The sequence below is a fragment of the Propithecus coquereli genome, unplaced genomic scaffold (assembly GCF_000956105.1).
Source record: "Propithecus coquereli isolate 6110/MARCELLA unplaced genomic scaffold, Pcoq_1.0 Scaffold254, whole genome shotgun sequence".
NCBI classification, from domain to species: domain Eukaryota; kingdom Metazoa; phylum Chordata; class Mammalia; order Primates; family Indriidae; genus Propithecus; species Propithecus coquereli.
Window position 1 is genome coordinate 1,373,386 of NW_012148108.1, and position 23,145 is coordinate 1,396,530.

At 49.2% G+C, this 23,145-nt stretch overlaps 1 protein-coding gene across 1 annotated transcript in view; it reads left to right on the forward strand.

Annotated features, from left to right (window-relative positions):
• Nucleotides 1-709: 709 nt before the first annotated feature.
• Nucleotides 710-23,145, forward strand: part of TSHZ3 (teashirt zinc finger homeobox 3) — a 66,551-nt gene continuing 44,115 nt past the window's right edge. The window contains exon 1 of the mRNA XM_012647023.1: nt 710-762. Coding sequence (XP_012502477.1) covers nt 723-762 — 40 coding nt within the window. The 5' untranslated portion in view covers nt 710-722. The remainder of the gene's footprint in view (nt 763-23,145) is intronic.

Consider the following 23,145-nt stretch of genomic DNA (forward strand, 5'->3'; position numbering starts at 1 on the left):
GGGCGGGGGTCCTGGGCCGGGCCGGGGCCGGGGGCGGGGGCGCGGCGCCCCCGCGGGCGGGCGAGTGACACGATCATCTCCTTTTCCTTTAAGCTTGCCTGTTGCCGTCGCCGCCGCTCCAGCCGCGCCGCGGGCAGAAGACTGGACCGCTGCGCCCCGGGCCGCGGCAGCGGCTGCGCGTCCCCCCGGATGCCGTGACCCCCCGGCCGGGGGGCGGGGGCCGGGGCCAGACCAGCCCGGGCCGCTCCCGCGCTCCTCCGCCCACGGCTCTGCCCGCCCTCTCCCCCTCTCCCCACCCCCAGCCCCGAACCCCGCGCACCTCGTCTGGGGACGGGGCGGGGGGGGGCAGGGCCGCCGCTCCTCCCCGCCCCCTCCTCCTCCGGCCTCTGGAGCGATTTGTCAAACTTCCCATTCCGCCGGCAGCGCGGTCCTCCTCCTCCTCCTCCTCCTCCTCCTCTGCTTCCTCCTCCCCCCGCGCTCCTCCCTCCCCGCGCCTCCCTCGCCCGCCCTCCTTCTTCCCTCCGCACGTTCGGGGTTCGCGGCGGAGCGCGGCGAGGGGGGGACGCGAGAGCCGGGGCGCAGCAGCATCCTGCGGGCGGCCGCTCTCCGGGGGGGAGGCTGAGAGCAGGCCCGCCTCGCCCCCCCGCGGCCCGCCGCCCCTCCCTCCCTCCCTCTGCTCGGCCGGCGGCGGCGGCGGCGGCGGCAGTCGCCGGAGAAGCATCATGCCGAGGAGGAAGCAGCAGGCGCCCCGGCGCGCAGCAGGTACGAGCCGCTTCCCCTTCCTCCTCTCCTCCTCCTCCTCTTCCTCTGCTCGCCCTGCGCCTCTGGCGGGCGGCGACCCCGCTCTCTGCCCCTCTCCCCGTGCCCGCGCGGAGTAACTCCCGGCGCCCGGCTCGGGCGCTGCTGCCCTGCTCGGGTGCGTGCGCCCGGCTCGGGCACCGGCGCCCCCGGACGCCCCGCCGCGCTCTGCCCTCTCCCCTCTCGCGCCCACTCGGGGAGCCGCTCTCGGGTGGACCGAGCCGGGCCGGGTCCCTGCGCCCTCAGTGCTCTGGCCCCAGAGGGGCTGGGAAGCAGCCCTCGTGTGCCCCTTTCTGTGGGGGGCAGGCGGGGTCGCCTGAGTTCCCTGGGACACCTTCCGCGTCCTCCCGCGGACGGCCGGCGGGGCGCAGCGGGGTGTCTGCCGGGGAGGCGAGAGCGAGCGAGCGAGCGAGCCGGGCTCTCCGGCCACCTTACTGCTAATCCGATTGAGTCTTTATTTATTGGGCCCAAACTGGGCACAGCGGTGGAAGCCAGAGCGCACGGGGTCTGGGTATTGTCAGATGACTGTCAAGTCGGTGCTGGATGCTGGCGTTGGCTGCACCCCTGTTCGCGCTCGCTTGCCCTCGCCCCTCCTTCCGCTGCTCCCACCCTCATCTCCTCATAGCACTTAGTTCTGGGACGTGTCTGAGTACTTTTTTGTTCCCCCTTTTTTTCTTTCTCTTTTCTCTTTCTTTTTAACCAGGAGTGTCAACTCCTTTTAAGACTGAGCCAGTTTTTTGTTTTTTGTTTTTTTTGTTTTTTTGGAAAAAGCATCATTGAAAACAAAACAAAAACCACACACATAACATCATTTTGCAATAATGTCGGTTGGGGGCATGTGGCCTGGAAGAAGGGTTTCTGGCCCGTTGCCACCCTTGATTTGATGACTGATTGATCGCCCGTCATGCTGCTGCCTTTGATCTATTCATTCCCAATAAACATCAATAAATCACTTGCAGTAGTGAGGCCAGCTCTGTGACGTCAGGAGGGCCCTGTCAGTGCAACTTCGGGGGTTTGGGGCAGATTGCCGGGAGGACCACATCTGGACGTGGTGTATTTTGATATAAGTAACGCTCAGATGTCCAGAGGTTCAGATGCTGCCTGGAGGGGAAGGTTATTGGGCAGTTCATTTCTTTTCTTTTCTCTTCCTTTCTTTGACTTCTCTTCTTCTCTTTGGATGTTAGAGGGGAGGGCCGAGGGAAGGGTCAGGGCATTGGCTGGTGCCCTTCTTAGACAAAGGTGCACCATGGTGCCCGAGTGTCCTTGATCTCCATCATGCCAGCGGGCACCACGGCCAGTGGACCTCCCACAGTGGCCACATTCTGAACTCTATACCCCTTGCACGGGGTCACAGGGAGGGAATGATATTCTCTCTTCTCCCAGCAATGTACCTGCCTGCTAGTGTGTTAAGAAAAATCTTAGAAGAAAACAGACTCGGTCGAGGGCTTGTGATGCAGGTTTTGCTGTGTCCTCGGTTTTGCCTAAATTTAGAAAGTTTGAAAATCCCAGTAGTGATTGTAGGGAGAGTGCCGCCTCCCAGCTCACCTCCTGGCTGATGCTGTATGTGCCCATCCCACCTTCTACTTTAAATTCCAAGCTCCAGCAATGAGCTTATCTACCCAAAATAAACTCTGAAACTTTGGAGGAATCCTTCACAAAGTTGGGTAGTAGGAATGTCTTGGGCTTCTTCCAGCCTTTGAAATTTTTTTTTTTTCTTTCCTTTTTGGATACACATTTTAAGGTATCTGTGCCTCAATCAAATGAACCATATGTGATTACATCTTTACATTTGGTTTAGTACTCTCTCTACAGTTCATCTTTTCTGCTGCACCCTGCCAATCTGAGAGACTCTTCTTATTCGATAACTTTCTTCAGAAAATATTAGAGCAGGAGGAAACATACACTGTTGGTTTTATGTATTTATTTTTTTAAAAAGCAACCTGTTCACTAACTTTTTTTTTTTTTTTTTTTTTTACACCTTTTAAAATGCCAGCCAGGAAATCTCAGGTCAGTTAAGAAAAAATTCATTTATATGAAAACTTGACTGCACGACTAATAGGAGATGGAAGAATGGTTTTGCTCTATCAAAATGACCCGTCAAAACGACTTTGTTTCATATTTGATTTAATTGTCTCTCTTCTGACAGGCACATTCATCAATAGCTTAATGGTCAATCAGAAGTTGGCAGCGTGAGTGCTTTCTTTCTTTCCCATACCCTGGTTTTGGATTTAGTTTATCAGAATGCGTCTGCCTAATGGACGTGTGGAGGAGGGGGTGGTGGATGAGTGGAGAGCTACTTATTTAAGAGGAGTGCAGAAAAAAAAAACAAAACTGCACATTTAGGCTGGTGATAAGTATGCACAGGCCAGTAAGTGAGTGGTGTAAGGTTTTCTGGCTTGTGTGTTTGGGTGGACAAGAAACTTCCCATTTTTTTCCTCCTTTCTTTAGTTCTCACAACTGCCAGTGAGAAGGCTCGTGGCTGCGTTTGTGGCATGCTGGGAGTTAGGGCACATTGATTGCTTTGTAGGGGAGAGTGGGAGAAAGAAAGATGTCTGCGGATTGGTAACTGGAAATCCAGTCCCCAGCAACCTTGAGAATACTCGAGAATTTTTTTTCCCCCCTCCAAACTGAAAGGTCCGCTCAGCCATAAAAAAAGAAAAGTTGTTTTGCCAGCTTCATTAGTGTTCACCTAATTAGCTGTAAACCTGATGGATTCCTGACAGCTTTAATGATTGGAGATGACAAGCTCGACGCAGTGTCATCCAGCAGAATTAGGTTTGCAGCTAGTTTGATGTAATCAAGTTGATATTACACAGTCCTGGCTGCCTTTAGTTGTGCATTAACTCAATTTTCTGCTGCAGGTGACAAATGGGCTTTGGTACCTGGATAATCATGTCATAGGAATTAGGGCCCTTTTAATGGTCTGGGGTAGAATAACAACCACAAAAGGCCAAGAGCGGTGTACAGTGTGCAGACAGAACACACAGGTGCACACGGCCTGTGTATCTAGGCCAAGTGTAACACTGCTCTCCGGAAGGCCGAAACAGCCTCCAAGAATCCCTGAAAAGACATATTTCTGTACTTTAGGATTTTTTTTTTTTTAATAGAAATCACACATATCTTAGTGTCTTTTCTCAGAAAGAGAGAGAGGTTTCTTCACCTGCCGAAGAGAAACCTGGGTGGGAGTTTCCCTTTTTGAAACCTGGATGCCCAGGGGCGGTGTGCTTGTGCCGGACAGATGTTGCTGCCTGGAGAAGGTCAGAGGCGTGGGTTTAAGGAAGGACAGTGTCCTTCAGGCAGAATGACTATTATCCCTTGCTTCAAATGCGACTCTCACCTATCTGTTGTGTTTGTTTTTAAACAAGTAATTTCTCAAAAGGGAAACAAAAATTTAGTGTAATACTTACTGGCAGATAATATTTTATCCATTCACATTAATTTTTCTGCAGGAAAATGTGAAATCATAAAAGGCCATTGCCTAATCTTAAAAAAAAAAAAAAAAAGAGAATCCTCCATGAACCACAACTTGCCGGTGACCTTTTGAGTTTTATTCGTTGGAAGAAAATAATCTTCCGTGGAGTTCTTAGGAGGTAGCATGGGGAGGGCGAATCGCCGAGCATCTTGACTCTTGTGAAAGTGACTTGGACCCCTTGGGATCTGCTGATGTCGCAGAACACAGCAGATGCCCGTGGAACAGGCAGAGGGGGCTTCCCGTTGCCAGTAGACGGGGCGTGCCTGAGAGGGGGCCCACCTGGTGGCGTCCAGAGAGCACCTTCCTGAGTGTGATCCACGCATCCGGCAGCTCTGGAGAGGAACCCTTCCCTTCTCTCGAAAGCACATGGAGCATTCAGAAGGGCATCTCGGCACCAGCCTTGGGAATTCATTTGCTCTCAGACCTGCCACGTATTTCTCCTTTGCACAGGTATCCTAGCCAGTCTGTAGCAAGCAGGCAAAATGACTGGTTTTGACCATTCTGTGAATTCCACTCACCCCCCCCCGCCCCCATTTCCTACGAAATGAGAGGAACAATGCAGATTTTAAAAAGGAAAATCAGGAAGATGAAGGAGAAAAACAAAGGGGATGAGGACAAGGCTATTCCCCTGGACAGGCACACAGGGAAGAGAATCTTCCAGAATCAGCTGCCGTGCCCCCCATTATCTTGACAACTGTCAGTTAGGGCTTCAGTGCTCTCCAGGGCCACACTTGATTGTGAGCGGTTGATGTTGTCATTGTGTTCTCAGTTTTGCCTTGAGCGCGCTCATAAACGGGAGCTGGGTAGTCAATAACTGATGTATCAGCAGTTATCCCCGAAATTGCCTCGCCAGCCTGCATTTTCCCTCTTTTTACTAAAGGTTGTTTTTGCAAAGTGATTAAAATGAAAGGTGACTGCTCAGGGCCGTGGGAAATGCCGTGAAACCCAGGTGAGTTCGCAGAAGGAAAACTGTTCCTTTATCCCTGCCCCTCCACTTCGGGGATTTCTGGAAGGAGAAGGATCCACCTTCTTGAGGGCAAAGTGCCCTGGACCTTTCTGGGTGTTCACGCTCTCTCTCTCTCTCGCACACGTGTCGTGGCAGAGCCAGGCGGGGCAACGGCTGCAGCGCGCGAGCAGGCGGGGAAGCAGAAGGGAGAGGAGTCGGGAAGTCCCTGGTCTGGGTGTACAACAGCCATGTTTAATCCAATAATGCCGTTCAGTTCACAGTTCTTCCAACTGTAGTTTGGGAGGCTCTCCTGCCGGCCCATTTTTATTCCTGCCTGTCACTGGACTGACTGTAAAAATAGCTTTGGTCTCGTCGTAGATGAAAAAAATAATAATAAAAATAAAATAAAGTAGGGTGTGTGTCTACCCTTGTGCGTTAGTGCCTAGCTCAGTTAGGTTGATGAGTCTTTGAAATAAGCTGGAGGCCTCACCCCACGGAGGGAAACAGGACAAAAGAGAGCAGTGGTGTTACTTACCCTAAACCCTCTCAGGTGTTCGCTGTTTCTGTGTGTGTGTTTTAGTTATGCTGCAAATTGTGGTTTCTCTGTCTGAAGTTAAAAATGAAAGGTGAATACAATATATTGTATTTAGTAACAATGATATGGACTGGTACATCCAGACAGATAATGTGCTGCTGTAATTAGACTCAATAGACAGGCAGTCATTTTTAAATTCTTTGACACATGCATAAAATAGTCATATAATAAGATAAGATGACAATTTTATGTTAGGTTGATAAAGTGTCCCGATACATGCATTTAAATGTCTGTAAGCCTTTTTAAAAAAATCCAGACAGATTAATTCTAGTTTCCAGTATTTGCAGTTAGTCATTAAATTAATTTTTTAAATCCCACTAAACAATGACTATCAATATGCTTTTCCTCCCCCCTTTCTGGATTTTTTTTTTTTTTTAAACGTGAATTGTTAAGGAAGAGATACACAGACTTAGCAGCTTTTCTTAATTTTTCAACATTTGTAGAAATTTACGTTAGATGTGGACTTAAAAATTCAGGTCACCGTTTGTGAGTAGAATAACACTATGCATTTTTGGAAGTGAAAAAAAAAAGACAATAATAGAACATAATCTGCTTATGACCACTTGCCTGAACAACTGTCATACTCCAGGTTTCAAAATCTTTATTAGAAAGATTACATAGTGTCCTTGACCAAATCCTGACTGTTTCATAAGCCCCATTTTAAACAAGAAGACGTTTGTAGCACATGCATTTAGTTTGATCAGCATTTAGATTCTTGGGTTGAATCACTTTCAATTCTGTAAATTATTTTAGTATTTCAACAAGAATGGTCCAAGAGATGTACCGATGGGGGGGAAGAGTTTCACTAAAGGTCACGTTACCTGGACTTTCTGTTGGTCTCCTCCCCGTATTTTCTCACATATGCGAAGGTGTGGCTCTGGAAGAATAATTTAGATTTGTTTGGGCTTAATGATAAATTATTAATTCATACTGTCAGGACACATGTTATTAATTATGACTGTGTTTTCTTCATCCAGAACAGCTGTTGGGAAAACAGGGGTACGTTCCTCGGGAGGGAGGGCACCAACGCAAGAAACTTACTAAACTCCTTGTCATCGTATTCCTGGGTGCCCTGGCGTTGAGGATAAAGGATTTCAGGGGTGGGGTGTAGGGGACAGAGATCCCTGTAAGTCTAGACCACGATGGGCACTGGCAAACACTAACCCATGTACGTTTTTTAAAACACAAGCCTAACTCTCCACGCACTGAGCCCACCCGTGATACCTGCTTTATTCCGAAGCCAGTTTTGTATTGGCTGATCTACGTTCCACCAATTTCCCTTGTTTTTTTTTTCTCTCCTTCTTCTTCCTCGGTGGTAGGCCAGAAGGTCATGTTCACAAGTGCATAGTAGCAGAAAACAAAATATTGAGAATGCTTGTTTGTTTTCCAAACTGGAACCCATCCTTCATGGAGAGCTAAGGGCTGCTTGGTAATATACGTGAAATGACTCAAATTCATTTACTTTTGATTTTCTATCCTCATCATTAAATCTAGTCCTATGTATTCAGTTTCCTCTGAGTTCTTTGAGAAATGCATGTTGCATAAAATAGGCAATTTTTAATGAACAATTTAATGTAAATGGGTTTTGAATTTAAATTAATATTAATGAAGCCTTGAGTGAATTTATTTTGCATACGTAAAGACTTGTACGTCTTTCACCCATGTGCTTTCTCCTTTATGTAGTAACATTGGTTGGGTGGATTAACCAGCACCTTTAAACGATTTACATTTAAAAAAATTAAATTGATTTTATATGTCCACTAGTGCCAGCGTATTATTAAGCGAAAGCGTTACTTCATTTTAAGAAAATATACCTCATTTCCTATAAACCTCTCCGTTTCCACTGCTCTGAAAGCTGCTGTGGATTTGGCATTGCTGTTGGAGAAAATGCATCCCAACAATAGTTACTACAATCAAGATGTTTTCTTTCTTTGCCTTACCTCTAATACATTATGTATCCTAGAATGATGGGAAGTTCTGTAATTAATTCTGTTAGATGTAATTGCTATAATCACTTTGATGTTACACATAATAAAGGTAATATGGTAAGCGCATAAAAAAATATAAACACCTTATTGTCACAGGACTGCTAAAATTCCTTCTCGTCAAGTCTGGCTTATAGACAAGTGTCCCTGACTATTTTTGGTCACAGGTGACAATTTATTCGAGCCGTGTTCATTGATATTCCAGAGGAGAGGCATTTATTGGAAAAGATGGGCCTTGGCTTGGAGGGGTCTCCAAGCTGGTTGCCTAGGAATCTTAATGCCGGTTTTTCTGAAAGATGTGGCTAATTAATAAAAGGTGACCATTATCTTCTGTCGACCAAAGAGGCACACACGTCAGAAGTGGCCGTGAAATGAGAGAAGCGTGTGGTGTAGGAGAGGGTGAGGGGCTGGGAGAATGATAGGGTGCAGATCAAAGGAAGTGCTGTTCTGTGGGTTTTCTCGTGGCGTGGGATTGTGGGAAGTGTCCTGTGCGTGCGTGCGTGTGTGTGTGTGTGTGTGTGTGTGTGTGTGAGAGAGAGAGAGAGAGAGAGAGATTGAGAGAATGCAAGCATGTGTTTATGGGTAAGCAGAGGAGGCCACCTTCCTGTAGCAATGCAATAAAGGAAATAAAATGCATAATATTTGCTACATTGTTATCATCCTGCACCTTTCATGGGGGAGGCTGGAGGCGGTGCCTAACTGTCGCATGACATGATGTTGCCTGCTGAAACCTGAGTGGTGTTTGAGACCCCCACCCACCCTGGGTCCAGACCACTGCAGGACATCAGGGAAGTTTGCCTGAGACCCTGGGCACACAACGCTCGCGGGATGTTTCTGAACACGTGCAAATTATTCTTTGCCAGCGCGGCTTGCAGGAGGTGGGAATGCGGTGGGGCAGGAAACTTACCATTTCGTCTTCTCCTCTGGAGACCCTGCGGTCACTCCAGCTCGGGGGGTCTGCTAAACACCCACAGCGAACCGTGCCCTGTCCCTCTCGGTGTTACGGAGGTCTGCAGGCCCCGTGACCCAGCGTGGGCGTCACGGTTTCCGTGTGAATTCCCCACACCTGTGCTGTGTTTCCTGATGTGTTGCAAGCCATCGTTTGCAGACGTAAAATAAGAGAGTGCTTGTGTGAGAAGAGGATGCTCAAGTGTCTTTGGAGGAAGAAAAGGTGTGTTCAGGTGATTGAGAGATGGAAGGTGAGCACGGCGGTTCCCTGGCCTGTGCCCAGGGCCTGTGGAGCCAGGTCTTGCTGCCAGCGTCACTCGGCTGGGTGCAGACTGGCTGGGGGAGCAGGGCCTGCCTCCTGGCCCTGGAGCCTGCAGCCTCCTGACTGCCAGGTGAGCAGGGGGCAGAAGGAGGAGGGGAGGGTCCTGGCCTGGGCCCTGGGCCTGGGCTGCAGATCAGACCTGCAGCCACCAGCCCTCACGAAGGGACTCCCAGTCTGGTTTTGATGGCCAGCGTGATAAAAGGTCCGAGAGCCCCACAGGCCCCAGTCGTCAGGGCCCGCGCTGACATCCTTCTCAACTTTGACAGCTTCTTCCTTTTCTCTCCTCCCTGCCAAGGCTTTCTCAACTGAATTTCCCCGCCCTCCCTCTCCCCTCCCTGCCTGCCGCCCACCCCTTCCCTCCCTCTCCTTTCTGTGTGTGTTGTTTCTCTCGTTTCATGTTCTTGATCAGTCTCAGATGCTGGGAATTATTTTTTTCCGGGCGGGAGGGGGAGTGTTGCTTTAGGTTTGTGGGCTGGGCAGGTGTGAGAGGAAGTCTGTGTTTTTTTCTTTCTTTTTTTTTTTTTTTGTACTGTAGGCCTGTTGCTAATTAATGTTCCTCCATAAGATTCTGTCGGAGTTGAGTAATGTTTTTGATCTTTATGCCTGATAACTGCATACTTAATGAGATTTCAAAGCTGTGAGTGCAGCTCCCTACAATTATTGACAGATGCCTTTTCTTTGCCATTGGGTTCAGCTTCATAAATCCTCGCGCCGTAATGAGGTTCAGCGGTGCCACCCTGGCAGTGAGCTAATGAAAGGGGGAGGGCGCAGCGCTCATGGCTGTCTGACACATTTTTTTCCTTTAAAATTTACTATGCAGATGTCAAGCTGTGGGACGATTACTTCAAACATGCTAATTTTTATCTTGCTTTTGTGTCAGCCCTTTGCCATTAAAAAATAAATAAATAAAAGGACTAACCTGAGACTCCATTGCTTGCTTTCTTTTTTTTTTTTTTTTTAAGTCGCATTTTTAATAACCCGTGGCGTGTGACTGCTAGGGACTCTGACACCCGTGTGGCCTTTTGCGGGTATCCGGCGACAGACTGGGTTTGGGTTTTTTTTTTTTTTCTCCTCCCCCGACCCCCCCCCAGCCACTGCCACCACCCCGCCACGGGAAGGGCAGGGGGAGGACAGAGGGCCGTTTCCCCAGGCCGCCCGCCCGTCAGCCTGCCCTAAGTGTGCACTCGAATCGTCGGAGAATTCATTTCGGAGTTCTGAAACTCAATCCTGGCGGAGAAGAGCTTTGCCATGCCAAACAGTTGATTTCCTTTTCAGCAGAGTCATAGATCACTGACCCACCCTTCCCTCCTGACAGAATGACATATGTCATTTATCATATGGGCCCCGGCCAGACAGCGGGGAGGGGAGGGGAGCCCAGCTCCATGTGACGCTGTCTCCTCCTCCTCCTCCTCCTCCTCCTCCCGGTGGGTGCAGCACGGTGGGGCTTGCAGGAGAGAGCACTGCTGATTTGGCAAGAGGGAGAGGGAGGGGAGGGGAAGGCAGGGGCGAGGAGGGGCGAGCCCGCTTCTGGATGGCTGTCTGGGTGCGCGGCGTGGCGGGCGCAGGATTGGCAGAGGCGCGGGAGAGGTTATGTTCTTTCATATTATCTGCTAAACCACGCTGTTCAGCCTCTGACGCTCTTCTGACTTTTCCCCTCTGCGTCCCTTTTTTTTCCTCTTTTCCCGGCTTTTTTTCCTCTTTAGTGGAGGGTGTGGGGGGAAGAAGGCTGACAGCTATCATTCAAGCCACCCCGGCTGGCGAGGGGTGGTGTAAATGAATCTCAGGGCTCCTGGCTTCGCATGATTCAAGCGTGCGTTATTGAAGATGGATGTTCCTTAAGAAAAGATTGATGGTGGATGCCGGGCTTAGGGTACCATTCATCATTTTGAATATTATTTAGACTTGCCGTGTAAACCTGTAACTTGAGAGTTGGACGGGCTGGGGCAGGGTAGAGGCCTGTGTGTGTGTTTCCATCGATTGGCCTTGGGCTCTCATTGCTGCTGGCCGGACACAAACCTCCCATTGACAATAGAGAAGACCCCCCCCCCCCAAAAAAAAAAAGGTTGGCGGGAGGAAGGTTTTAATTTTGAATAATTCCCAAGGACACAGGGAAAAACGAAGTATCTGTGATTTACACTAAAGCTAACAGGCAACTTTCTCTCTCCCTCCCTCTCTCTTTCTTCCCCCAATAGAGGCAGTCACGTACAAAACATTAAAATATAAACAGAGCTGTAGTTGCTGAAGCCAGAACCCTTGTCTGATTTTTTTAAACTCTTGTGTCATGCTTTTTTTTTTTCTTTCTTTCTTTCAAATCTGTATCTGAAAAGCTTAGCACAATATAACTATTAAAAAAAAAAATTCTGGTTGGCTTGGTTGGTCGTGTGAGAATGAAGAAACGTAAAGACTTCCAGGTCTGGGGAATATTTCAGATAAAAAAAAAAATGATGTTCTGCGGCTCCCTGCCCCGGCTCTCGGCAGCCTCTTCCCTTTGTGTCTACACTCTGCCCCCCTCCGCGGGGCCCCAGCCGACCCCCGCCTGGACTGATGTGGACAGCTGTTTCCAGGCCCTGCCAGTTAGTCCCTTCTGGTTGGTTCTTGTGCACCCTTGAGCTCTGTGCACCAGGACACCCCCACCTACTGGAGGTATTTAGTGACGCAGGCGGCTCTCCATGGAGCCCCAGCTCCTGGGAGGATCCTGCAACCTCCTTCTGCTGCAGAGGCCTTGAGGCCTGGTTCCCTGGTGGGAAAAGGAAAACAGAAAACAAACTCTGCTGGCCTTCCTCCTCCTCCTTGGCCTCCTCTGCTAGGAGAGCCCCGATAGTGACATTTAATTGGCAGGGATTCTATTAGATAGGTGACTTTATTTGGGTTTGGTAATTAAATACAAGGCTTCTAGTATGACTTATGGCGTGGACATTAATTTTAAAATAGGATGGGAGAGAAGTTAGCCCAGAAGAGTTTTTTTTTTAATCTAAAGAAGCGACAATCTAGAATTTGTGAAAGGGCTGAGCGTTCGTATCTTGCCGCTTTCGGGGCAAACTTTTCCCTGATGTGTAAAAGCCTGCGTGTGCCATGAACAGGAAAGAAATGAAAATGCTACTGATTGACTCACTGACTCCAGGCAACTTGTGTGTGTGTGCGTGTGCGTTTTGAAATAAGTTTATTAGCAGCCTAACGCTTTGCACTGCACACAAGCATGACTTAGGATTCACTTTTGGTGTCGCCCGGCCGCTGCCAAAAACTGCGTAGCATCCGATTTGTACCCTTCCCTGGTGCCCAGAATCGTATCCAGTTATGAAAAGACGATACTGTTCTTTGCTGAGACTTCGCGGAAGAAGGCAAAACTTTGATGGCCTGCCCTTGCACTTGGTCAGCGCTGGAGGTAATTGGAGTACAAGCGCCAATTTGCAGGAACAATTGTAAACACCTCCACTACAAATGGCATCGTCCCATTCTTACTGATTAGGAAAAGTTCGCTATTAATAGGTGCAAAGTCCATTTCAGGTATAATTGGTAAGGAACTGAGTGCACTCATGGGAAGAAAGCTTGTTTTGTTTTTTGTTCGCTTTTCTTCTTATCCCCTTTTCTCAGTTTTATGGCTGGAGACATGATTTATTGCAGCCATCCATCTTGGGGGTTCATCCATCACACCCGGGTTGCTAGGAGATCGTGGCAGCAGCTGTTTGCTCTGAATCAGACAGAAAAGTTGTCAATCATCAAAGGCAGGTGAATAGCATTAGAAACACGCTATTGTCAGACGGAATAATTAATCAAAGAGAGAAAAGATAATTAAAAAGATATGACCCTTGCAAGTACTTGCTCTGGGTTGCCTGGAAAAAAAAAAAAAAAAAAGAAAGAAAGAAAAAAAGAAAGAAAAACTGCCTGGTCTTTTCTAGACACTTAAGCAGCTGAGGGCTGATAAAATATGCTCTCTGCAGTGCATAGTTTTTAATTAATTGAAAAAGGTTCAACATTCAAAGACGGGGCTGGAGAAAAGTCTGATTATGAGCAGAAGTAATATTTATTGTTTGCTTGAAGGGCTCGACACAGAGTTCTAACTTTCTGTTGCAAATCTCTGGCTTCCCTGGCTGGTGAGGAGACACGGGCTGGGGTCTTCAGGTGGCTCCTGGAGCCCGTGTCTGTTCCCTGCTCTCCCCTGGCCCTCACGCTGGGCTGCTCTGTATAGTCTCGGACCTCCGAGAACCGGAGTGGGACCCTGCTAGCCGTGGGGTTGCACGCCCTTCTGCGGTTCTGCTGGATCTGAAACAACTGAGTTCCTTAGAGAAGAAGATTTCCTAAAAAATGAAGATGGGAGGCTTGAAGGTCAGGCCATGACGTCCACCTTCAGGGTCCACAGAGTGAGCTCTGTGTCACCTCCCCTAACTAGAACCTGCTCTAGGTCCCGGAGGACAATTTAGAAGCCATCTTGGGGTGACCCCACGAAGTACGACGTCACGCAGCCACATCCGGAGAGTGAGAACCTGGCACCGCGTTCTGATAAGAGGCCCCCCAGTCGTGGTCCAGAGATAATTTGGGGTGCTCCTTTCAGCCTCGAAATATATTCGTGGATTAGGAAGTTGGTTCTTGCTTTTTTTCTGAAGCTAAAATATTCTGGAGAAATTGGAAAATGTATTAAAGACTAGATAGAATGTGGCATATCGGGAGTTGCTTTTCAGTTAAATATGCTGCAAACCCTGAAACAGATCTACTCTTTTATTTTTGGATACTATGCTTGATTTTCACACCATTCTCTTCCCAAAGAATAGCAGGACTTCTAAAATTAGCAAGAGGAAAAAAGGCTTGAATATTAGAATTCATGAGAAGGAAAAAAGCAACACTTTTTTTTTTGGTTGGGACACCGTTTTCAGGGCGCACCCAGATCAGAGTGCCAGGACTCTTGTCTCTTGCTCCGTACACGTAGCAGCTCTGGGGGTCCATTGGTGGGCGTCCCAAGGGGGTCTCCGGTGCCTGCACTTCAAGGTGTGACATCCACCTTCTCCCATAGTGCACTTGAGCCCACTGGGGATGACAGAGTTCTGACCTCTTGATGAGAAGGAGAGAGAAATAGAGAAGGACCCGGATAAGGAAAAACACCTGCCTGACCTGGGGATCCCTCGCCGACGTCTCACCTGTTCAGGTGGCTGGAGGAAGTGCTCCTAATCGGAACCTGACCTCCAGGGACATGAGTGACTTCAAGTCACTCCTTGGATTCTTAAGCCAGAATCTCCTGTCTGGCCTTCTGAGCTTTGGAGTCAGGCACCCAAATCTCTTGAGTTTTCTGACCACGTAGCAATCGTCCTTGAAGTCTGGCATTTCCTGGGGCAGTGCCTGACCTTGACCAACAAGGGGCTGTGCTGCTGGAATGCCCGGGGTGCCGGCTGATGCCTGGCGGGGCTGCAGAGCTTCAGTAGGTGGCTGGGCAGTTGAGGAGGCCCTCCCGTTCCCTGCAAGACCTGGCTGTTTGGAGCTGCGCAGCAGGAGTCGTTTCTCTGGGCCCTGGAAGGGAGATTTCTTGTATTATAGTTGCCATCTCCCCTTTCCCGATAACTGCTGAGAGAGCGCATCGCTTAATGTCAGCCAAAGCAGGTCCAAAATGTGGCGGTCCGTCAGGGAAGGGCAGAGGAAGAAAGTTCCCTGGGAATCATTTATGGTAGATTTGTGAGTTCACATATAAAAAACGTCAGCCTTTAATGCTAGTGAAATTAGATTGAAAGGCGCTTCCTCTTAAAAAAAGAAAACCAAGCAAAGGGGAAAAAAGGGGGGAAGTCTTTAAGTTTTGAGAAGTTCCTGCAGGTCATTTTTTTCTGGAGCCTTGGGTGGGGTCTGATGCTTCTTGTTCTCCCAGGTAAGCCCTGGCAGCTGCTTCTTTAATGACTCAGGGTGTGAGAGAGCATGAGAGAGAGGGAGGAGGAGGGTGGACTGGTTATTCTTGGGAGCAGCGGTCCCCAACCTTTTTGGCACCAGGGAGCGTTTTCATGAAAGACAATTTTTCCACTAACTGGGTGGGGGAGGGGGGATGGTTTCGGGATGATTCGAGTGCATTACGTTTATTATGCACTTTATTTCTATTATTATTACATTGTAATTTATAATGCAATAATCGCACAACTCACTGGAGGTCGGGGACCCCTGCTTTAGAGGAGGATTGGGTTGTGAGTGTGTGTGTTTTGGCCAGGATTTTAGCATCTCCGTCCCCGGATTATGGTTTCTTTGAATGGGGAGGGGGAAGAAATACAGCATCTTGTGTCTCAAAGGGTAGGGCAGGGTAGAGCGCTCGAAGTCTTATTTTACGGGACCTGAGCCCTCGCCGAGCCCCGCATCAACTAGACATCTGAGTGTTTTGTCTGAGAGATGCGCGTTTCCCTCTTGCAGTTCAGGGAGACAAGGTTACCTGGAAGTCATCCTGGTTTTTCCTAACTCAGCTGCCATAGACTCCAAGCAAGCTGAGCCCCAACCCTGCTGGCTCTGCCGGAAGCCTTGGGGATGCCACAGAAAGGAAGCTCAAATTAACCAGTGTGACTCCCTGTAGGTGAAGACATTCTGAGACACTTAAAAGACCTTGGTACACGCAAGATGCAGTCGCCATTAGTCATCTGCCTCGCGGAAAAGCTTCTCGGAGAGGGCAAAGGTTCACACTTGCCAGGGGAGAAGATGGGGTTACCCGTGGTTTCCACGTGGTACAATGTTCCCTTTTCCCGACGTCCCAGTTCTTGCCTTTGCTTTTGCTCCAGGCCTGTAGTGAAATGGCTCCTTCCCATGTATCCGTTAGCGAATACTACGTCGGTGTAACATAGGAGGCCGTGGTGGGGGTATTTTCTCTTGCTTTTCCGTGTAAAATAGGAAGGCCGTGTGGACACAGCTACATGACTGAGGTTCTACGGAGATGGTTAGGTGAATAAGTAAGAGAACAAACACGTCGTCAGCCGGGCAAAGGAAAATAAATAGAATAACAGCGTGTTCTTGGTTCTCGGAGCCATGCAACATGAGCTGGTTCAAACTGGGTCCTCCAGCTCCAGACTTTCTGATGTAGTGTGGGCGGGGAGGGAGAAGGGTATTATTTGGAAACACACGTCCTCGTTCCTTGTGAAAGAAGTGAAGTATTTAACATTTCTCCGAGGAAAACATCTTTCATTACTTGACGTGTTCTGGGGTAATGATTTTTCAGGTCAACAAACAAGTGCTTATTAGTGTTCGTGCGGGAACCTGGCTGAGGTGGGTGGTGGGGCCATTTCTAACGGGAACTTGCTGGCCAAGGTTCTGGGGTGGGGGGGGCCTGGCTGGTCCAGGTGGTCCCTGGGGAACACTCACTTGGCATCAAGAGGCAGCTCTGGGACACGTGTCTCTCTCTGGAGCCTCCTCTGAGCCCAAGAACTGTGAGGCCTGCGGGCTCAGGTTGTGGGGACATCAGCGTGTTTGTTTTTTGTTGCAAACAGAACATTCCATGGTCTTCGTTTGGTGGTTTAACATGGATTTGCCTGGAGAGATAGGGTGCTCTGCATGCCGGGGGCTTGGCTGAGGATTTGCTGGTTGGATGGCCTGTTTTGGTTAAAGATGATAGGGAGGGTAGAGAGAAGGATCAAAGTCATGTCTGTGTGACGACGGGTCTGGCTATTGTACAGTGACTGGTTGCAGCGAGGAGAGCACAGGCATGAGAGACGAGTGGGCGTGTTTCTGCAGGGGGATGGGCTGCCTTTCCCCCAGAGATGCTGTCCACGCACATGGCCACGTCCTCCTGGTTCCAGATGGTGTTGGGAGGGCAGCCGCCTTGCTCTGGGCCTTCTCCGGGTGGGCAGAAAAGGAGCGAATGTACCCTACACTCTCATTTATCTGTGGTCCCAACTCCCGGGACCCTCAAATGTGGACTTCACTCTGGTTTATTTTGCCCCATTTTTTCTTCCTTTAGCTAGCGTGTTAGCCACTCTAATTGCAATCCTGCCCAAGATGACTTTTCTCTGCTTTACGTTACAGTCGTACCATGGTGTCCGTGACAGTAGAGGTAGTGAGCGGTAGAGCTTCTTAGTAGCACCAGTAACCACGGTCCTCTGAACCGGAGTCCCCACCCAAACTGATGGGTGACGGCTTCCCGCAAACCTCGTCACTGACCTCAGTTCCCAAATACAGCCGGTAACTTTGGTGGGTCAGCCCCCGCGTGGCATCATCCTCGCTCCAAAAAATATGACCTCCGTTTACGTCCCACGACGAGGACGTTTTATCCACTCCGTGAAGATCGTCTACGGCTCTCGGAACCCCCTGGCTGCGGCTCCCCTGCCCTGGCAGTGTGGGGAATGCAGCAGTTAGCTCTGTTTATACATTCCAGGAGTATTAAGCAGCTAGGTTACTGGAATCGTGGCGGAGTGAGTGGGAGCAGCGTTCTGGGCTGTGTCTCTGTAATCAATTACTAAGCATATCGTGAAATTCCAGATGTAATAATAAAGTTTATGGTGACTGCGTGGTCGGGAGGGGCGGCGCACAGCACCTCACTGACGAGCGAAGGAACGGAGAGGGGCAGCCGGCGTTCTCACCGTGAGGTGACGAAGGGTCTTCGCATGGAAGGATGGTTTGGCCTCAGCCAGCAGTTCTGCACATTTTTGTGAATGGAAACATTCGTTTTTGGCGTCTCAGATACAGCGGGAAAAGTGAGAGGGTGCGAAGGGAACACCCTTGGCTTTAAGGAGGACATCTGCTTCTTGTGCTTCATCCCTTTTCCTCCTGACGGCCCCCGCCCAGCATAGGCTGCCCCGGGAAAGTGGCATCTTCTGCATTGGGGGAACAGGCGTGGCCGAGACCCCCCCTGCCACTCTGCCCTTAGAAACGGTCGCTCCTCCCTGAGAAGGTGCAGCGGGCTCTGGTGTGGAAACATAAACTGGAGCTTCTAGTAATATCAGTAGGCTGTCCCGGCTTGACCAGAAACCACGGTGGGTGGCGGTTGGTGAACACGCAGTACCCAGAACCCTTGGCTGCAGTGAGACCGGCCTGCTTCCTTGCAACCATTTGTGGTTTCTTCTCTCTGTGAATCTGTGACGTTTCCAGAACATGCGTCTTCGAGAGAGGGTTTTACTTATCTTCGTTATGACAGAGCACGGCCAGCAGGGTAGAGCTGCAGCTGTGAAGTTTCAGGCCACGTTTTAGCCACATCCCCTGGGTACGGCTATGGCCACGACTGTTCTGGTGCTTGTAGGAATGCAGATACGTCTTAAAACAACAACCACAGTTCACAGCAGATCTGAACTGTGAATGGCAAAGACACAAAATGACAAATGAGCTACGAAACGTTCAAGCCATGCTTGCCCCCTTTCACTGGGTGGTGCGCCAGAAATAGACGATAAATTGCTTACTATGGGATGGTTTTACTGACACGTGTCCTAAGGTTCTGGTTCAGGTGACCTGAGCAGAGCTGGCTGTTGCTCCCTGTGCGAGCTCTGCTTCTCGGATGCTTTGGTTCAGCTGCAGAGACACTGTCAAGGCCGGGCTAGGTGTCCCGTTTCCCTCCTTGAGTCCTCGGAGGGTGGAAGGAAGCAGTCCTTTGGTGGCTCATGCCTGTGCTGTCGGGTAGAATGGCTCCTGGGTGGAGGGAGCTTTTGGGAAGCCCGTCTCTGCCTAGAATTAGCCGGGCAGGCCCTGCGTTTCCCACTGGCCTTCCGCTGCCGTGGTGCTTGGGGGGATGTCTCGCGCCTACGGGGACCAGTGTGCGTGGAGCATGGCTGGGCAATGCCCGTGCTGGGTCCCACGCCCTGGGGTGCATGCAGCCCACCTTCCCTGGATAGATCACGTCCCTGCCAACCGGAACTGCCAGGAAAACGTGCCTGAGCACCCCCGCCCGTGCCTGGGGTCGCCTTCCTGGCGTGGGCCGTTTCGTGACCCGTAGGAATTCTCGACATTTTTTTTTTCCAGTTTTAAACAACATTTGGCTCCTTGTTAAAAGCTCATTGATGTTTTGAGTCCAAAGGGAGAGGTGGACCACACAGCGTGTCAGCAACCTACATTTTTTGCCCTTCCCCGTCCCCTGATGGGAGGTGGTGAGAGGAGGAAACAGAAACAGAGAACTGGATCGGGGGAGGGGGGGCGGGACGCTGGTGGGGAGGTCTGACCCACGACAGGCCGGCCTGCGGCGGCCGCTGACCTCCTCCCCCTGGAACTCACCTGGCAGCGCCGGGGTTCGGGCCTCTGCAGCGGCCAGGCCTGCCCTCGAGGCGTGTCCACGCAGCAAGGAGACCAGCACGTGCGGCTGCTCGCTCTGATCAGCGCCTGCTAGATAGAGGTTGGAGGTTTCCGGAAGACCCGAAGGCCGGGCAGGCGAGGGGCTTGAGGTCCGCTCAGGGCAGAACTCTTACTCTGCTGAGAGTTTTGTGTTTCATTTTTGCCTCCGAATTTAAAACTGTCATGGAAGGCAGAGCCGTTGCAGAGAGAAACCAACCTTTCAGTAATCACAAAGCAGCTTTTATGAATTAAAAAATAAAAAGATCTTGACCCTGTTTGAAAGGAAATAAAAGGAGCAACCCCGTGTAAGGAAAACAAAAAAAGCTGATATTACAGTTTTTAAGATAACTCATATCCTAGACTGAAGCTTGAGGAAGCCAGTTATAATGGAATTTCATTTTTTTTCTCTTCCTAGTGTTTTCCCTGCTCCTTTTTCCATTAGAACGAGGCATGGTTCGTATTTGGCGTGAAAAATTTAAAAAACAAAAAAACAAAAACACAAACGTTTTTGGCGTGCGATCCTTGTTCTCTGTTGACTCCAGGCTGATGGGACTGAAGCTAGAATCAGATGTCCTTGTAATTAACTCTCTAACTGTAAGGGGAGCCATGGTGTGAAGACAGAGATGGATTGATACAGTGGGGTGTCCCCGCCTTGCTCCCCACAAACACTCTACTCTCAGGTGCTAGACCCAGGTCTCCCGCAGACTAGCTTTGACACCAGCCTTTAACAGAGGCAACCAAACAACCGAACGACCATAAATGATTCACCTTTGGATATTCAGGAGTGAAAAATCTAAAGCCGACTAGTGGTTAGTTATTATTGGTAGCCACTTGATTAACACCATTTTAAAAACATTATTCTATTGCTATTAGCGTGCAAGGTGTCAGCAGCAGTTCACCAGGCCCACTGGGGTGACACGAGAGGGACCCAATGCAGAGACACCTTACCTCTGCCTACATTAAACAAATGTTTGTGCAAGCAAACTTCGGCGTGCCCGTCGCCAGGGCTGGCCTTAGAGCACCAATTTCTTGCTGTGCCCTGGAAGATTCTCATGGTGGTAACACGATATAAATGTAAACTTTAGCTCTGCTTGCACGGAACACATCAGACAGCTCGACACCGTCATTTCAGCAGTAAGAAATTACCATTGTCTCTGATTTCTTGCTCCGAGCTTAGGTGACCAAGCCAAGAAGTAATTACACAATTAGGGTCGACAGAGCAGTTCCTGTAGCTTTTCTGCTCCTGAAGTTTGGGGCGCTTGATTTCCACGTCACATTTTCTGTGTATTTGTCGTTAATAACGAGATACCCGTTTTCATCGCGATAAACGTGCCCACGAAGATTGGGAGGCTTATGCAATTTAATAATGAAACAGGGCCTGTCTATAAAGGTGGCTCTTGGAAGTTCAAAGGGAGATTGAGGTGCTCACACAGCCCCTGTAGGAAGTTGACCATCCGGTGAGATTGGTGAGCAGTGTGGACGCTGCTCCCACTTAGGTGACAGCTAAAATAAAGATTTTTGAAAAGATATGTAGATAAGTGACGTGGCTTATCCACAAGGCTGCCCCTTCAAAGCTATGTCCTGTGACTATGGCGCCAGATGATTCTTCATTGTTAAACTGCAATATCTGCAGTGTGTATGTGGCATCGTAATTAATCGTTACTGATTTAAAATATAATCTCCTGTTTGGAGGTTTATCTACCAGGTAGGCCTGACTGTTGCTTAAAGAAGAAAAAACCCACAGTTTCTCCCTTTTTGTTTATTATCGGATATGGAAGGAGAGAGAGAGTTTGCACTAAAGAAAAATGGGCCTGTTCAGATTTAACTGGCCATTGCTCGAATAAGACATTCTCAGCACCTCTGTGCTAGTGTAATTATGCATACACGCCTAGAAACACTGACGGCCGAACTGAGAGGTGAGCATCCCACAGGTTGGACTCCGTCGTCAGGGGCTGGTCCAATGAAAGAAGTCTGTCCTGCTCCCATTTGTCAGCTGGAGGGTCTCTGGTGTGGCTGGCAGCCCCCACCCTGTTTCACACCTGATGCTGTCTGCACACACCCAAGCCTTTCCAGTGCTCACGCTCAGAAGAACAACTTGGAGATGCCAACTGGTCTTCCCTGGAGCTGTAGAGGCTGAGCCGGTTACCTGCTTGTGGAGTGTAGCACTTCGCTTCTCAGCCAGGTGTGTTGGTTTTGGGCGGAGCCTCTGTCAAATGCATTCTCGCCAGGGGCCTGGGCAGAAGTTATATTTCTTCTGACGGAGTTTATAGCAACGTTTTTCTTAATTATTCTTGATGTTTTGCCCATTATACCATTAGCTTCTTCAGAGGACAGAGATAAATAGCTGGTATCGGCAAGAACAAAGTGTGAACTGAATGCATTTAATTATTGATATCTCAGTAACTAGACTCCGAAATGATGTTGTCAAATGCCTTGGTGATCCGACGGCAGATGCGTTGGTTTGCAGACGCAACTGGAGACCATGTGCGCATAAACCCCGCAAAAGGAGACCACTAAACAGATAAGAGAACACAGTTTAATTTTCACATTTCTTTTACTTTTTCCCAATATAATTAGTTTCATTTTGTGTGCTGAATTTTGAGGCTTAGGTAATATGCAGGGTATTTTTTTTAGATATGTGATAAGATACAGGTTTCCTGTGTACTACAGTACTACTGTCTTTAAGTAAACTGCCTAGCTCAGTTACATATATTTGTGTGTTTATACATGTTCCCGTGTATGTATATGTGTGTACACGTATGCGTATTACGCATATACATACACGTGTAGTGTATATGTGTATAGCCAAGTTGCAATCAGTGTTTTTGCAATTTTATCTTTACCAGAGGGATTTTTTAGAACTAGGCTGAGATGCGTGTTTTCAAGAGTAAAGCAGAACGCTAACAAATTACATTTCCCTTCCCTCTCATTAGCTATTAAATCCCTTTCATGTGTACGAAAGTAAGGATTTCAGGTATTTATCCTGACACCTTGACGTAACTCACCACACTGTCAGTTATCTCAGTTTTTAATTTTACTGTCTCTAAAACGTGGAATAGGAGTCCCAGGGTTTAAAACATACGTGGAAATCTACCCCCGTTCGGCAAACATGCGGGAGGCTTCGAGTCTAGAACCTCAAGCTACAGGTCTTAGGAAACAAGGGCATTGGACGACCATATCAAACACTGCCGTGGGATACTTTTTCTTTCACTGGTCTACAGTACTGTTGACGACGATCATGTTTATTACATGTGTTTTTCCTAGTGGCTTTTACTCTTTTTGCTTTTTTTTTTTTTATAAAACAAAAAGTTGAGGCCTTTTGGCTGTTTGATTGAGTGCTCTAAGGAATGTTCTGGACCAGTCGCTTCCCGTTAGGATGCCGTCTCTAGAGCTCCTTCCACGGAGCTAGACTCATCCCTGTACTTTACGTTTCCCTGGCCTGTGTAAGCCGGTCCGCGTTACGTAGGGTTTCCGTCGGAACTAACGGCTGCGTGAGGTTCGGGGAGAATATTTATTTGACGTTGCACAAATGTTTACAGTAAGGGAGACTGAGAGGACCCTCCCAGGGCAGAGCTAACCGTACACAGAGGAGCTGACTTTCTTTGATGTGTTTCGTGTGCGCGGTTCTCCCTGATAGCCCCAAAATGCCGCCTTTTACGGCTGCGTACTTGAAAATTAAATAATGAGCCTCTGTAAGAGATACTTACCTCGCACTCCAAGATCTCAACTCCACGAGAAAGTGACTCGCAGCGACGGACCAGGGGAGGTCAGCGCCGCCCTCACGGTGACGGCTCGGAGCATCTGGGCGTGGGCGTGCATGCACGTGTGTGCACACAGACGCTGACCCACCCTCCTCCCCGTGCACACGCACAGGCACACATG